The 13813-nt window shown below is 55.9% G+C and overlaps 4 protein-coding genes across 4 annotated transcripts; 3 read left to right on the plus strand and 1 right to left on the minus strand.

The window, feature by feature from the left end:
• Positions 1–144: 144 nt before the first annotated feature.
• FIBRA_01068 (uncharacterized protein) lies at positions 145–6291 on the plus strand (the record flags this gene model as incomplete). Its single annotated transcript, XM_012322950.1, has 4 exons — positions 145–1503; positions 4038–4173; positions 4435–5408; positions 5464–6291. The coding sequence occupies 4 exons, from the start codon at positions 145–147 to the stop codon at positions 6289–6291; spliced, it is 3297 nt and encodes a 1098-aa protein (XP_012178340.1).
• A 439-nt stretch (positions 6292–6730) lies between these two features.
• On the plus strand, positions 6731–8373 carry FIBRA_01069 (uncharacterized protein; the record flags this gene model as incomplete). The annotated part of the gene is made up of 7 exons (XM_012322951.1): positions 6731–6770; positions 6824–6943; positions 7005–7018; positions 7074–7316; positions 7482–7642; positions 7714–8191; positions 8260–8373. The coding sequence occupies 7 exons, from the start codon at positions 6731–6733 to the stop codon at positions 8371–8373; spliced, it is 1170 nt and encodes a 389-aa protein (XP_012178341.1).
• Positions 8374–8705: 332 nt separating this feature from the next.
• FIBRA_01070 (uncharacterized protein) lies at positions 8706–10817 on the minus strand (the record flags this gene model as incomplete). Its single annotated transcript, XM_012322952.1, has 9 exons — positions 8706–9137; positions 9195–9357; positions 9407–9423; positions 9485–9990; positions 10061–10252; positions 10311–10453; positions 10504–10651; positions 10710–10726; positions 10804–10817. 9 exons carry the CDS (start codon positions 10815–10817, stop codon positions 8706–8708), a joined length of 1632 nt encoding a protein of 543 aa, XP_012178342.1.
• A 556-nt stretch (positions 10818–11373) lies between these two features.
• FIBRA_01071 (uncharacterized protein) lies at positions 11374–13699 on the plus strand (the record flags this gene model as incomplete). Its single annotated transcript, XM_012322953.1, has 4 exons — positions 11374–11598; positions 11652–12506; positions 12565–13402; positions 13461–13699. The coding sequence occupies 4 exons, from the start codon at positions 11374–11376 to the stop codon at positions 13697–13699; spliced, it is 2157 nt and encodes a 718-aa protein (XP_012178343.1).
• Positions 13700–13813: the final 114 nt, after the last annotated feature.

Consider the following 13813-nt stretch of genomic DNA (forward strand, 5'->3'; position numbering starts at 1 on the left):
CATCCTGACAAGCCCCGTCGTTTGGAACTTCTCGGTACCGCGCTTTTCACACGCTTTGAGCAATTTGGCGACATCGCGGACCTTGAAAGGTCGATTGCGGTACAGGCCAACGCGGCGCACCTAACCGACGATGACAGTCCTGACATGCATAAGCGTCTGGACACTCTTGGTAGATCGCTGCGGATCCGTTACGAACGGCTAGGGGACCTCTCAGACCTAAACAGGTCGATTTCGGCTAATGAAGATGCAGTGCGACTGACTCCGGAAGGCCATCCTGACAAGTCTCACCATCTGGAAGTTCTCGGAAACTTGCTCTTCACTCGCTCCGAACGAGCGGGAGACCTTGCGGACCTTGATAGATCGATTTTGGTTATGGAGGACGCTGTGCGGCTCACCCCTAGGGACCATCCTGAGAGGTCTAATCGCTTGATCAACCTCACCAAATCGTATTGGACCCGCTACGATCGACAGGAAAACCTCGCCGATCTTACGATGTCAATTTTTGCACAGGAAGCTTCAGTTCAGCTCACTCCAGATGATCACCCTGACAAGCCTGAGCGTCTGTCAATTCTTGGACACTTGCTCTTGACCCGCTTCCAGAAAGTGGGAAATCTCGAGGACCTTCATAAGTCGGTTTTGATGAAGGAGGAAGCGGTGAGGCTCTCTCCAGAGGGCCATGTTGGTAGGCCTATCTGTCAGATCTACCTCGCCATATCCTTGTCCGCTCGCTTTAAGCAGCTAGGCGATGCTGCAGACATGGACAAGGCCATTTTGATGCAGGAAGACGCACTACAGCATACGCCGGATGATTATCATGACAGGCCTAAACTTTTGCATGACCTCGGAGAAATGTACTATAACCGCTTCGAGAAGCTGGAGAACCCCGCGGATATTCACGCCTCGATTTCGGCGATGGAAGACGCAGTACGCCTTACTTCCGACGACCACCTTTTCAAGTTGGCCTATCTGTACAGCCTCTGCCTGTCGCTATGGGCCCGCTTTAATCGGCTTGGAGATATCGCGGACGTGGGCAGGGTGATTTCGGTGGAGGAAGAGACAGTACGACTCATCCCCGAGGACCATGCTGACAAGCACAGGAACTTGAGCAGCCTCAGCGCGTCCTTTCGCGTCCGCTTTCTGCAACTAGGCGACCTCGCAGACCTCGACCGGTCGATTTCCGCGCAGGAGCGTGCAGCGCAGCTCACTCCGGATGACCATTCTCAGAAGCCCGATCGCTTGGCCGTCCTCGGCGGGTTGCTGTGTGCTCGATTTGAGAAGCTTGGGAACGTGGCGGACATAGATAGGGCCGTTTCTGTGCGGGAGGATGCGGAGCGACTCACGCCGGACGATCACTCTGACAAACCTCAGCGCTTGGCCGAGCTCAGCATACCGCTGACGCTTCGCTTCGAGAGGTCTGGCAATGTCGCAGACATAGACAGGGCGATTTCGTTGCAGGAAGACGCGGTGCGGCGCCTTCCCGATGGCGATCCTCACAAGCCTGAGGTATTGAACGAACTCGCCAACTTGCTGTCGGCCCGTTTTGAGCGGCTGGGAGTCCTTGCTGATCTGAGGCCGGCTTCCTGAGGGGTATGAATCACCTCAGACGGTCAGACTAGGCCTACAGGGCCGTTCTTTAGCTGTGATTTTACCACTGTTAATGGTGCGAGCTTGCATTTGTTACTACAAGGGGTTTTTTCATTTCATTTTTTTTCATATCCCTTTATTGTCCGCGAGGGCCGGGCCCTATGTAGACTACTACATGGTTGAGGTTTGCGTGTCCCGTACAGCGATGTCTACGAAACCTGCATGGATCTGTTTATTATTATTTTACTGCATGATCTGATAAAGGTATTCTATATGTGCCTCGGGATGTCTTTACAGCTGTGATCTCTCCCACAATCCACCAAGCAGGTATCTCTTACTGCACACCTGGATACTTCGATTGCCAGCGCCTCAACTGCAACACGTTAAGTCTCTCTCGTTCTCGAGCCCCGACGTCCACATGTAACAAGTCGTCACGACGGCTTGTCTGATATAGTAGTGCTGCCGTTCACTGGAGTCGACAAGAACGCCTTCAGTGCCTGGGAAGGTCATGATATTCCGACACCTCAAGGCCTGGCAGTGACACATCAGTAGAGGCCAAACCCGACGGACAGCACAATGACACACCTACATGCGTTGGAGCATGGTGAAGCGGGCATCAAACATCGGTGTGATGTTGTTCCCCTTGGCCTGGCACATCATCGCATGCAGCGGGCGGTCGGACGTGCCCGCCACTCTGCCTTCCGCGGTCTCGGTGCCGTGGTCGTGCGGACACAGGACCGCAACCCCCCCCCGGCGATGCTTTGACCAACCAGGAGAACGTGTTGTGCCGCCATGGCCTCAAAAAACACCAGAATGGCGTCCCCTCGCGCGATCGCAGGGTTGTTAACAGGGCGGCTCATAAAGAGGTGTTCTATTTTGCGTTTCGTAGCTTCAGCATCAAGCAGAAGGCATGGCATATCGGCGTGCCGGACTACATGAGATCTGCTAACAGCGCGTATGGAAAGTTTGGGACAACCAGACGCACACATCAGTGCGATAAGACGATGTATCGGTCTAAAGCAGGAAGGAGTGTAACGAGCAACAACTGCGCTCGATAAGATGCCTGCAGCTGCGTTGACATATGTATGAGTGGAAATTGGAAGGCCGCGAGGGCACGGGTCGTTCATCCTCTCGCTGTGCACATGGATGGGTGTTCAACAGGTCGGTGGCAGCCTGACGAGACGAATCGGTCGCGGTCACGAAGCCAAGATGAAGCCACGATAGGTGGACACCACGCGCGCGCATCGTGCTTCCAACCTGCCTTGGATCTGGCAGTGGCGTCATGTATTCGAATTCCTCTCAATCCAGGAATGTATGCACACTGAGTGCAAGCTATGGTCACCCACCCCGTCGACTCCACAGCCGCGCAGCGCAGCGCCCCACGACGGTGTCTGCGGAGGATACTCTCGGCTGGACGCGGGCTCGGTGGCCAAACGCGGTGGCGAATGCCAGTGCTTGCTTCCGGGGCTGCGTGCATGTATGCCCCGCGCAAACGGGCCACCGCGAAGACGACGACCTCGGAGTGGCACTCGAGGACACGCATGAACAAGCCAGTCGCCGTCAACGCGTTGCATCTCGCAAGACCACCGACGCCGACTGTCAGACGGAGGTGGGGCAATCATGGACGCGCGACTGCCCTCGTCTAGGATTGCACGCTCGGCGGTGGTGTTTAGATCAAGGTTCTTACTATGGGTGGTACTCTCAAGTCCTGTGGTGACAACGCATGGTGATCGATATTTCTCTTGGTGACAGACATGTGTAAATATACAGGCTCGCATGGCCAGTGAATGGGATTGGATTTCCCCGGTAAAACCTCTCAGCACTCGAATCTGCTTGTCTTGTTGGCTGCACTTGAGGCTAGTCTTTGCATCAGTCGCCAAGTTGTCGATGACCGTTGTCATTTCACTGCTGCTTGTTCTTCGTCGTAGCCAAGTACATTTTTTGATAGCAAACGAGACGTTAGCTAGTGATAGCTCGAGGCCACCCTGCACTGCAAGACAAGACTCATTCGAGAAAGGCCGAAGCCATCCCCGCGCTCAACTCTCTCTCAACAATCTCGCCGAACCTGACGACACCATACGGCGCCGGCCATCCTGACAGGCCCGGCCATCTCAGCAACCTGGGCAGCTCCGACCTCGCGGACCAGGACAGGTCGATCTGTATGCTCGAACACCCGGTGCGACGCGTCCCCTGTATCTGAGCAACCTCGGCAATCCATTTTTCCATCGCTTCCAGCGGCTCGGCGACGTCGTCGACTCGACCTGGACAAATCCGTTTCCGTGTTCGAAGACGCAGCGCGACCCACTCCCGACCGCCACTCCAGCAAGCCTCGCCGTCTAATCTAAGCAATCCGACATAAGCCGCTTGCGCCGACCTGGACAAATCTGTTTCTGCTTACAGGGACGCAGTGCGACTTGCGCCGGACGGCCACCCTGACAAGCCGAATTATCTAGGGCAACCTTGCCAGTCCCCTCCTGCAGCGTTTCAGGCGCCAGGGCGACCTCGCCGACATCGAAAATTCTGTTTCTGTACTCGAGGATGCGGTGCAATTGACTCCCGACGGCCACCCCGACAATGTCGCAAATGGAGGTCTGCACGGGTGCATTCAACATGCACACGCTCATACAGCGTGTCTACGAAACATGCACAGGATCACATCGACTATTATGCACGTAGATAACCATCTAGTACTACCTCGTATATATTCTCATGCTTCGGAATGTGATGCTTCAGGAGAAGTGTCCTGAAGCATCCTGACTGAATCGTCGCTGTCAGGCTACACTGCGCGCGCGCGAACATTTGTTCGGCGCTATTGTACAAGTACAAGAACTCGAAGAAGTTCTTTGATAGACAAGCCTGCCCGAGTGACCAACGTCGGCAGCTTGTTCCTGGGCTGCCCCACCGACCTCGGCGACTCTGCCGCCCTCGACAGGGCTATATCGCACTTCTCGAGCACGGCACGCTCATTTGGACGCTCTTCATCCACTCGCCTTCGAGCGTCCGTCCAATGGGCCGAGTCTGCTCGTCTTCGGAACTCTGATTGTCTCTTAGATGCATACACTACTGCCGTTGATCCTGTCCCGCAAGCAGCGTGGCTTGGATTACCCCTCAAAGACCGCCACCACGAACTCCTTCGAGCGGCGGACGTCGTGCGCGGCGCCGCTGCCGCTGCTCTCGATCGCGGACACCGCGGCCTTGCCGTCGAATGGCTCGAGCAAGGCCGCGCAGTCGTCTGGAACCTGCTGCTGCAGCTCCTCCGTACGCCCCTTGATGAGCTGGAGATCGACCATCCTGCGCTTGCGAGTGGACTGTGTCAGGTCTCGAACGAATTGGAGCGGGGCAGCCGCCATGACATCGCCGGAAGCATGGAGAATGACGAGACAGCATCCCCGGAGGCGCAAGCCCGACGACACCGTGCCCTCGCCAGCGCGAATACGAGAAGCGTCTCGCCGACGTTCGGTCTTTGCCTGGTTTCAGACGCCTTCTTGCTGCCAAAGACTCTCTCACAGCTAGCGTCTTCGGCGCATTCGGGACCCGTCGTCATTCTCGATGCTAGTCGGCTCCGATGCGACACATTGATCCTCAGAGCTGAATCGGACGACGTGCCCCGTGTCCCTCTCGCCGCTATCACTTACGAGGAGGTGGAGAAGCTGCAGAAATCCATGAACCAGCCGCTTGCCGCTCATGGCCACGTCATTTCGCGGACAGACAGGGCTGTGGAATTCGCACCAATGAAACAGACTCCTGATCAGCGGTTCCAGTCCATTCTCGCGAGACTGTGGGAGAAGGATGCGAAGCCGGGGTTGGATGCACTTGGTTTCTTGGTGCGTACTACAGTATTATCCTGAGCGGGAAACACATTCTGAGCCTGTATTCCAGACTCCAGGTACTGGACATCCGTCTCGCATCTTCTGGTGCCCCACCGGCCCATTCTCGTTTCTCCCCATCCACTCTGCAGGTCTGTATGACGCCGCCGATCCTGGATCCAAGCTGTCAGACTTTGTTATCTCGTCGTACACGCCCACTCTCAGTGTCCTCGCCCAACCACCACCACCTCATGATGGCATTTCCGCGAACACTTTGCGTCTTGTTGCTGTTCCCCAGCCGAAATCGGACGGACAGGGCCGACTCCACGGTCCACAACGAGAGGTGGATTATATCAAAGCGACGCTCGAAAGCCTCCCACCCACTCCCGTCTCGCTCGCGGTGTCCAACGGGACCGTGGAAGACGTGCTGGAGAAGATGAAAGAATCAGACTGGATCCACTTTGCATGCCATGGAGTGCAGGACATCCACAGTCCCCTCGAAAGCGGACTGATGCTCGCTGATGGCCGCCGTCTGAAGCTGACGGACATCAACCAGTTCGTGCGTCGCCGTGGAGGACTTGCGTCCCTGTCCGCGTGCCAGACTGCTATGGGCGACAAGACTCTTCCGGAAGAGGCGGTCCATCTTGCTGCGGGGATGCTGCTCGCTGGATATGGCGGTGTGATTGCTACAATATGGTCGATACGCGACGCTGACGCGCCGGAGGTGGCGAAGAGCGTGTACGAGCAGTTGTTCCGGGATGGCGACTCGCCAGACTGCAGGCAAGTTGCGCGGGCGCTGCACTATGCGGTGGAGAATCTCCGCCAGCAGGATGATATTTCCTTCGTGTCTTGGGTTCCTTTCATTCATGTTGGTCTTTTTGCGATAGCGTTGCCCTCGTAATCTAGTCATGATGTATTATCGCTGTGCAACTGTCATAAATCAGAATGGGTAGATCAATTGAATGCACACATCGTAATTGTACAGTTAATCTCGTTCAGTCACTGGGAGGATGTGAATAACAGTTCATTTTGTCGTAGAGCTTCGGTTTCATAGTACCACCTAAGTTGTAAATCAGCTCATGTACTGTATCGATGGATGTATCTGTCTGTGGGAGATACTACTTGCCTCGTCTCGGTACCCGTAAAACACTGCCTGAACTTGAAGGGTAGGACGACCGTGACTCACCAGAGTCGAGAACAGCAGCACTGCAGCGGAAAGCCGGTCCGCGGCGGGCACGAGGACCGAGCCGGATCGAGTTGGACCGGAGCGACGGAGGATCAATTCAATAAAGATCGGTTTTGCAGACGACGCCTGGTAGATAACTTGAAAGACTTTCGTCATGTCCGCAGACTCGTCAGAAATCCAAATCAATGTCAAGGGTGGGTTTCTCCTCCTCCTCCTCCTCTCGCCCCGCTCATCGACCTCGTCGTAGGTCCCAGCGAGCTCAAGCTCCAGATCACCATCTCCACCGACAAGTCCGTCCTAGACCTCAAGCAGGCTATCGCTGAGAAGTCTGACGTCGCTGCCGACCGCCAGAGACTGATCTACTCCGGTGCGCACCATCGTCTTTGCCGTTCCACTTCCCCTCTCTCGATACTCACCATCCTGCCCAGGTCGAGTGCTCAAGGTATGTCTGCACCGCCATCGCCATCGCCATCGCCATCACTCAGCGTTCCCCACAGGATGAGGACGTGCTCTCGACGTACAAGATCCAGTCGTCCCACACCATCCACATGGTCAAAGGCGCCGCACGAAATGCCGCCTCATCATCTGCCCCCGCTCCTCCACAGCCCCTGCCCAACATGCAGGCGGGCCAGAACCCGCACGATCCCCTCACACAACTCAATGGACACATGGGATACGGCCAGATGGCGGGTCTCAATCCCTTTGCAGACCTTGGGTTGAACACAAATGACCCCAACATGGTGAGTGGCCCACTGTCATGCACCTGGATGTCGTTTTCTGTCTGGTAAGCGCAAGTTGCTGCACCCCGGGGATCCATACATCCGCATTTGCGCATATTCAGATCATATTCTGTGTCCCATCAACCGGCTCGGGTCTTTGTACGCTTGCTTATTCCTCAATTGCAGATGCAGGCTATGTTCAACTCGCCGCAATTCTTTCAACAAATATCCAGTATTTTCTCGAACCCCGCCCTCCTCGACCAGATCATCGCTTCTAACCCCCAACTCGCCCAGATGGGTCCCCAGGTCCGCCAGGTCTTCCAGAGCGAACAATTCCGCCAAATGATGTGCGTGTCCGCATTTTTTTCCGCCCTCCTGCTCCCCCACACGCCGCGGAGCCCTAACGTCGCCCCTACAGGTCCAACCCCGAGACGCTGCGCATGATGCTCCAGATGACCTCTCTCATGCGCGAGGGCGGCGGCGCCTCCAATGCCGGCGCAGGCGCATTTCCCGCTCCTGGCATGCCCTCGACTGCCCGCCAAAACGCGCAGCCCCCCACCGGTGGCGCAGCGCCAGCAGGCACGGGCACCGCGAACCCTGCACCGCTCCCGTTCATCAGTCCCCTCTTCCCTCCACCTGGAACGCCCGGGAGCGGTGCTGGTACTGCTGGTACTGGCGCTGACCCCGCGGCCGCAGGAGGCGCGGGAGGTAGGGGGCTGTTCGACCCCGCAATGATGCAGCAGATGCTCGCTGCGATGGGTGGCATGGGTGGTATGGGCGGGGGCGCAGGTGCTGCGGACCCCTTTGGGTTCGGTGGATTCGGTGGATTAGGGGCCGCACCTGCCGCACCGGCGGACACCAGAGCGCCAGAGGAGCGATTCCAGGTCCAGCTACAGGTGAGCTGTCTTTTCTGTCCTCCGTGGGGATATGCATGTGCGGGGATGCTGACGAAGCGCGTCGGCAGCAATTGCAGGATATGGGCTTCACGAATGCGTCGCAGAACGTGCGTGCGCTGCTTGCGACCGGCGGCAATGTGCACTCTGCGATTGAGTATATTCTAAGTGGCGGCGGGCTGTAGTGAATCGTGGATGCCTGCCTGGGTTGCTGTATTGGTACAGTGAGTAGGTGCTGCCGGTGTAGGGTATGCGATACATGATAGAAAAGTACAGAAGTGTAGTGTGCATGTAACTTAGCGGTGCGCAATTGGCGATTACACGCTCTGTAGAACTCGGGCCGTACTATATGATCTCGGCACAAAACCTGTACCCTCCCACCTGCTCTGCTGTCGGAACAGCACTGGGGTGGGATGTGCAGTACAAATGGCTGTGCCAACCTTGGTGCGTCCGCGCAGACGGCGACTTCAACTCTGCATAATATCCTGTGAGCGTAACGTGCATCAAATGCGCCTCCTTACCCCTCGCACTCAACTTCGACAATCTCTTCATGCACGATAGCCCCCTTTGTAGGCACACTGGCTGGCATCCTCTCTCGCACATCCGGCACCATATGAGCATGCGCGCGTCCTCCCTCATGCGCGCGTACCTCCGGCGCAGGCCGCGCGTCCGCCGCCGCCACCTCCCTCCTAACGGCCGCACGCCACGCCGTCCGCACGATCCACACACAGAAGTTCACGGCGCGGTGGCACCCGAAGATGAGGTACTGCATGCTGAAGAGCACGCCCGCGAAGCAGGACATGACGAGCACCGCGGTAGACCACGCGGCCCACGCGACGGAGAGCAAGAAGAGCATGAGCGCGAGCGCAGAGAGGAACATGCACAGCGTCGGCGCGCGACAGGTGAGGCTGAAGAAGAAGTAGGACCCGTACACGTCCGTCGCGACGCGCTGTGGGTGCGTGAGTCGGAGTCTGGGCGCGCGAGAAGGAGGAGTGGGAGAACTCACCCTGAAGCGCGCGGTGTTCGCGCCGGCATAGAGCACGAGAAACCAGGAAACCGAGACGAGCCCGAGCCCGGCGGCGATGGCGCCGAAGGCGACTGCGTGCTGGGCGAAGCCACCAATGGGCAGGATCGAGCCGGGCGCGAGACCAAAGACGGCTGCGTCGATCCTGGGGACTCGATCAGCAGGATATATGCGTCAGAAAAACAGGGACATACCCGGTCAATGCGAGGAGCTACAGGATCCCACGATGAATTAGCTGAAGAGGCGAGCGGGTACCGCGATGCTGGGCTCACCGATGCTGCGACAACGTACCACTCCATAAGCAGCCGCGATAGGACTTTGTCAAACTCGGCGTCTTCTACAGCGTCTCTCAGTTCGCGGTATGGTGCGAAACAGTCCACGCATGCCTCCAGAAACGAGAGTGGTATAGACTGGTTGGTGTCATGGTCTTGCACATGTCGTGGCAGTGAGAATGCGGAGAGCAACCCCCATGGCGGCGCTAGCGTCGTCGGCGAACCGGAGTTGTATGAACGCTCGTGGTGAGGAAAGTAGGACTCGTAGTCGTCGTCTTTTGTCTCTTCGATTTGTGTCAAGTCGTCGTCCCGCGGAGTAGGTGGGCAGGAAGACGCGGCAGACGACGAACCATCGCAGTCCGACTCAGAGTCAATATGATAGCCTTTTATTCGTGGTTTTTTTCGCCTCCTCAGCCCACTTTCGACCAACCCACTGAGATCTGGCGAGGTTTCGTCCCGGGATTGCGATGCGGGAACGAGAGTCTCGGACGGTGAATGGGAGGATGCTATAACCCGGTGCAAGACGAGCAGTTGTGTCAGTAGAGAAACCGGACAAAGAATAAGTAGCATGCATACAGCCAGTGGATCGGCGGTCTAGCTCATCCTCATCAAGTATGTCGTCGTCGGACGCGGTGTTTGTGGGAGAGGTTGATGGAATGGGTTCTGGTGCGACAAGTCGGACTGTGAGCGTTGCGGAACGTTGTTGACGACCTCCAATCGTTGGACTTCTTTTCTGTGAGGTTGGACAACTGAGACGAATATCCACGTCTAGTATGGCTGGGATATGAGAACAGTGAGAAAACTGACTCTCGACTACGTTGCATACCTGACCCTGGTCGCTCCTGCCTCTGCAACACTTCTCTCAGTGTGATATAAGCCGAACCGACCAAGTGTCTTTTTTTGCGTTTTTTGGAGCGAGACTTGTGCCAGAGCTTGACGTCAAGGAAAGAGGTGTGGTCCACTCCCCGCCTTTCCCAACCCAACTGAGTGCAAGAAGAACGACAAGATTGTTGACTCACAGAGTGAACGGTGCCTTTTGATTGGGATTCTGGCCGTCACACCCAAGGACAACCTCGTGAGATTGTTGAGGGTCGACGACAGCGACCGAGACTATGGGTTGCCATGATTTGTCGGGGCGGATGAAGAGTAGGCCCTGCGTGCGGACCACTAAGCGATTGGAGGTGTTACGATTAACGGAGCGAGATCCAGGAGGGAAGATTATCACCTGTTAGATACCAGGATCTAAGCAAGACGATGGCAGACAAAGCAAGTCGACATCAGCGCGGTCAAGTTTGTGGGCAGAATTGATGAATATTTACTCAGAAGCGAACATGTCAGGTGTCAGAGACAAAGCAAGACAAGTTTGGAGAGATGGGAATGCGCCAGTGAAGACGACTCCGGAGATGCACGCTGGTCGAGAGGGGAGAAACAAGGGCGACCAAGTCGAGGAAATTGTGGGTCCACAGCCTGATCGCAGCTGTATACTCCGGTAGACGCCAGCATAGCCGACTGATGATGCGGCCTGCGAACAAAGTCTATCCGACGATGAAGTCCAGCTGCGGTCTACTCAGATTTAATGCACACGGCTGCGGTCGATCCACACAGAGAGCATACACCTCGGAGAGGACGACGAGGCGGAGGAACAGGCAGGCAGTAGCAGCACCCCGCCACCCCGACGCTTGGGCGTTTGTGTGGCTGATCAGAAAAGCTCATTCCCTTTTTGGAACAAGGAACTGGATCCAACGCCTCTTCCGTGGAATACAAAACACGTCCACAAGTCCACAAGCCACACTCCTCATTCACATAAATTCCTGGAAAAATGTTCCCAGCCCTCGTCTCTTCCCGCCCTCCCCCACTCTCTTGCAGATTTTGTGCTGGTCACTCTTTCCATGTCGCGTCTCTTCTCCTCGCTACGGCACCTAGTCGGTAGGCCATGTCTCCCCGACCCAGACATTGAACAGGGCATTCCACGTCCTCGTGTTCGGAGAAGGCTACTAGCTCTGGTCTCGGAGCCATCTCCAAAAATCTTGCGGGTCGACCAGCTGCCTAACGATGTGCTTGTGGATCAAGTACTTAGCTATTTGGACCTACCCGACCTTTTGGCTTTGAGACGAGTGCGTACATAAAGCCTTTATCTACGCACACAAGCCACTCACTCTTCATCCAGGTGTCTGTATTATTTTATGAACTTACTCACCATACCGTTATCTGGAAGAGACTCCTGCGCAGGACCGATGTGGTTATTCCACCCATTCCGCCCACCGCTCGTTATACACTGCCCCATCTGACTGGGCTAGACTTAGAACGACTCCTTCTACGAGCCATCTCCGTTGAACGTAGATGGTCAGATCCTTCATTTAACGAAATCCAGCCTTGGACGTTCAATGCTCACCATCGGATATGTTCCATGGTCGCTTTGCCCGGAGGACCTTACTTGATTGCTTCCGTCTGCGACCACGGAAGCAACCATTATTCTCTCGTTGTTTTTGTCACAGACTACAGCCGCGGCGGCGTCATTCCTCTCGCCAAAACACGCACCAAAACAAAGGCATATCACTTGCAAGCCCGCTATCTGACCGTCAATGGAAAGCGCTCCATCGTCATCGCATACGTTCGTAAGGAGTACAAGAACCATAAGGAGAGACGCCGTCCGCACCTTGGACCACACGACATCGATATTTCTGACTACGCCGGCGACTATGAGGTCGAACACTCGGTCGCGGTCAAGCATGAGTGCACCGTTCTCCAGATTTCCCTTGAAAAGCTAGAGCATCTCAGCGACCCCCGCCTGCATTCCGAAACTGATCGGTTCTTGAATTACGCCATCGCCCAGGAGGCCCCATTCAGGCTGCTGGCTGTCATCAAGTCCCGCCGCCAGCTGATGCACCCCGTCCTGGATGAGATTCGAGGATCGCCATTCATTGCGGTAGTCAAACTTCCAAACACCATTGTCTTCAAGAATCTTGAAGGGGGGGCCCTTGCGACTATGGATTGCGCGGCCACAACGGGATTCCCGAACAATGTGCGTCATTTGTCCTTTTTTTGGCTGTTGAAACGGCATTGATAGCATCGTAAACTAGGAACATACCATACTCGCAATTCGCCTGATTCCTGTACAGGATACCATTTTGGTCGTCCGGAAACTGCGGACGCCTCCTCTAGAGCCTTCCACAGAACGCGAAAAGCGACGAGGACCACAGGATCTTTTGACCCCATTCATAGAGTACTACGCTATTCCACCGATAGGAGAGAAGCCGCTTGTTTCAACCAGCGTATCTACAGCCCAGATACAGCTAGAAAGTTGCTATGCCTTGGATGACGTCACCATCTCGGACCATGGCATCCCAACACGCTTTGACGATTCCATCAAGCCTGTGTTGTGGAGCTCTGCGGATGCTTACGCACCATCCCCCATCCATATCTTCATGCGATGTTATCCGCCGGAGGCATATATGCGCCTTACCATATACCCTGAGCGTATACCCAATGTCCGCCCTCCGACGCCACCAACAACAGACGCATCTCCGAAGGATTTGGCTCAGAGTGCGTTTGAGCATAGTTTCCAAACATACCATTACCCCATTTCGCATGAGGGGCTTTACGGCGAAAAACTCCCGCCCCAACATCCTGCGGCTGAACTGCGCATTCTCCCAGGCTCGGCACGGGCTATCCTGTACAGTGTTTATTCAGACACCGTAACACTGGGACACAGGGTTCACATCATGGAGAGGTACAGCCTGCCCCGAGCGCAGACTGAGGAAAAGGATAGGAAGGACGTCTGCATGAGGTTTCCTCGGTGGCCCGGCATGAAATCCATCCAGACCATGGCTTGGGACGACACCATTGGGCGGCTGTTCGTTGCGGAGAAGGACACGTCAATGATAAGTGTGCTCGATTTCGGTGCCGCGCCACGATTAGGTGAGCTGTTCTGCAGCGCATTGATTTTGTCATGCGTTGAACTCAATCTTGCGTGCAGATGACGACGGCAAGCGCATGCCCCTCCCGGTCCACTTGAGTCCCCACCCCGACGACATGCTCACGCCGATGCCCGAAGTTCCCCCTCAGGAAGATCACGACATGACGTTTCTCAGCCAGTCCAACAGGACGATATGGGAGGAGAGGCTCGGCCTTGACTTCCCCGAGAATGGAGACGACGAGATGCCCCCCGACTATTCCTTTCCGGACGATGACGACTTACCTGGCTATGATGAATGAGGTCGCGTCCAACGACGGACTCGAAGGCTCGGTCTCCGCTGTGAGCCCGCAAATTTTCTTCTAGACTTTTTCTGTTCCGCTCTATTTTCCAATGCTTTGTCGACTCTGCTTGCG

Source organism: Fibroporia radiculosa (assembly GCF_000313525.1).
Source record: "Fibroporia radiculosa TFFH 294 genomic supercontigs, scaffold469, whole genome shotgun sequence".
NCBI classification, from domain to species: Eukaryota; Fungi; Basidiomycota; class Agaricomycetes; order Polyporales; family Fibroporiaceae; genus Fibroporia; species Fibroporia radiculosa.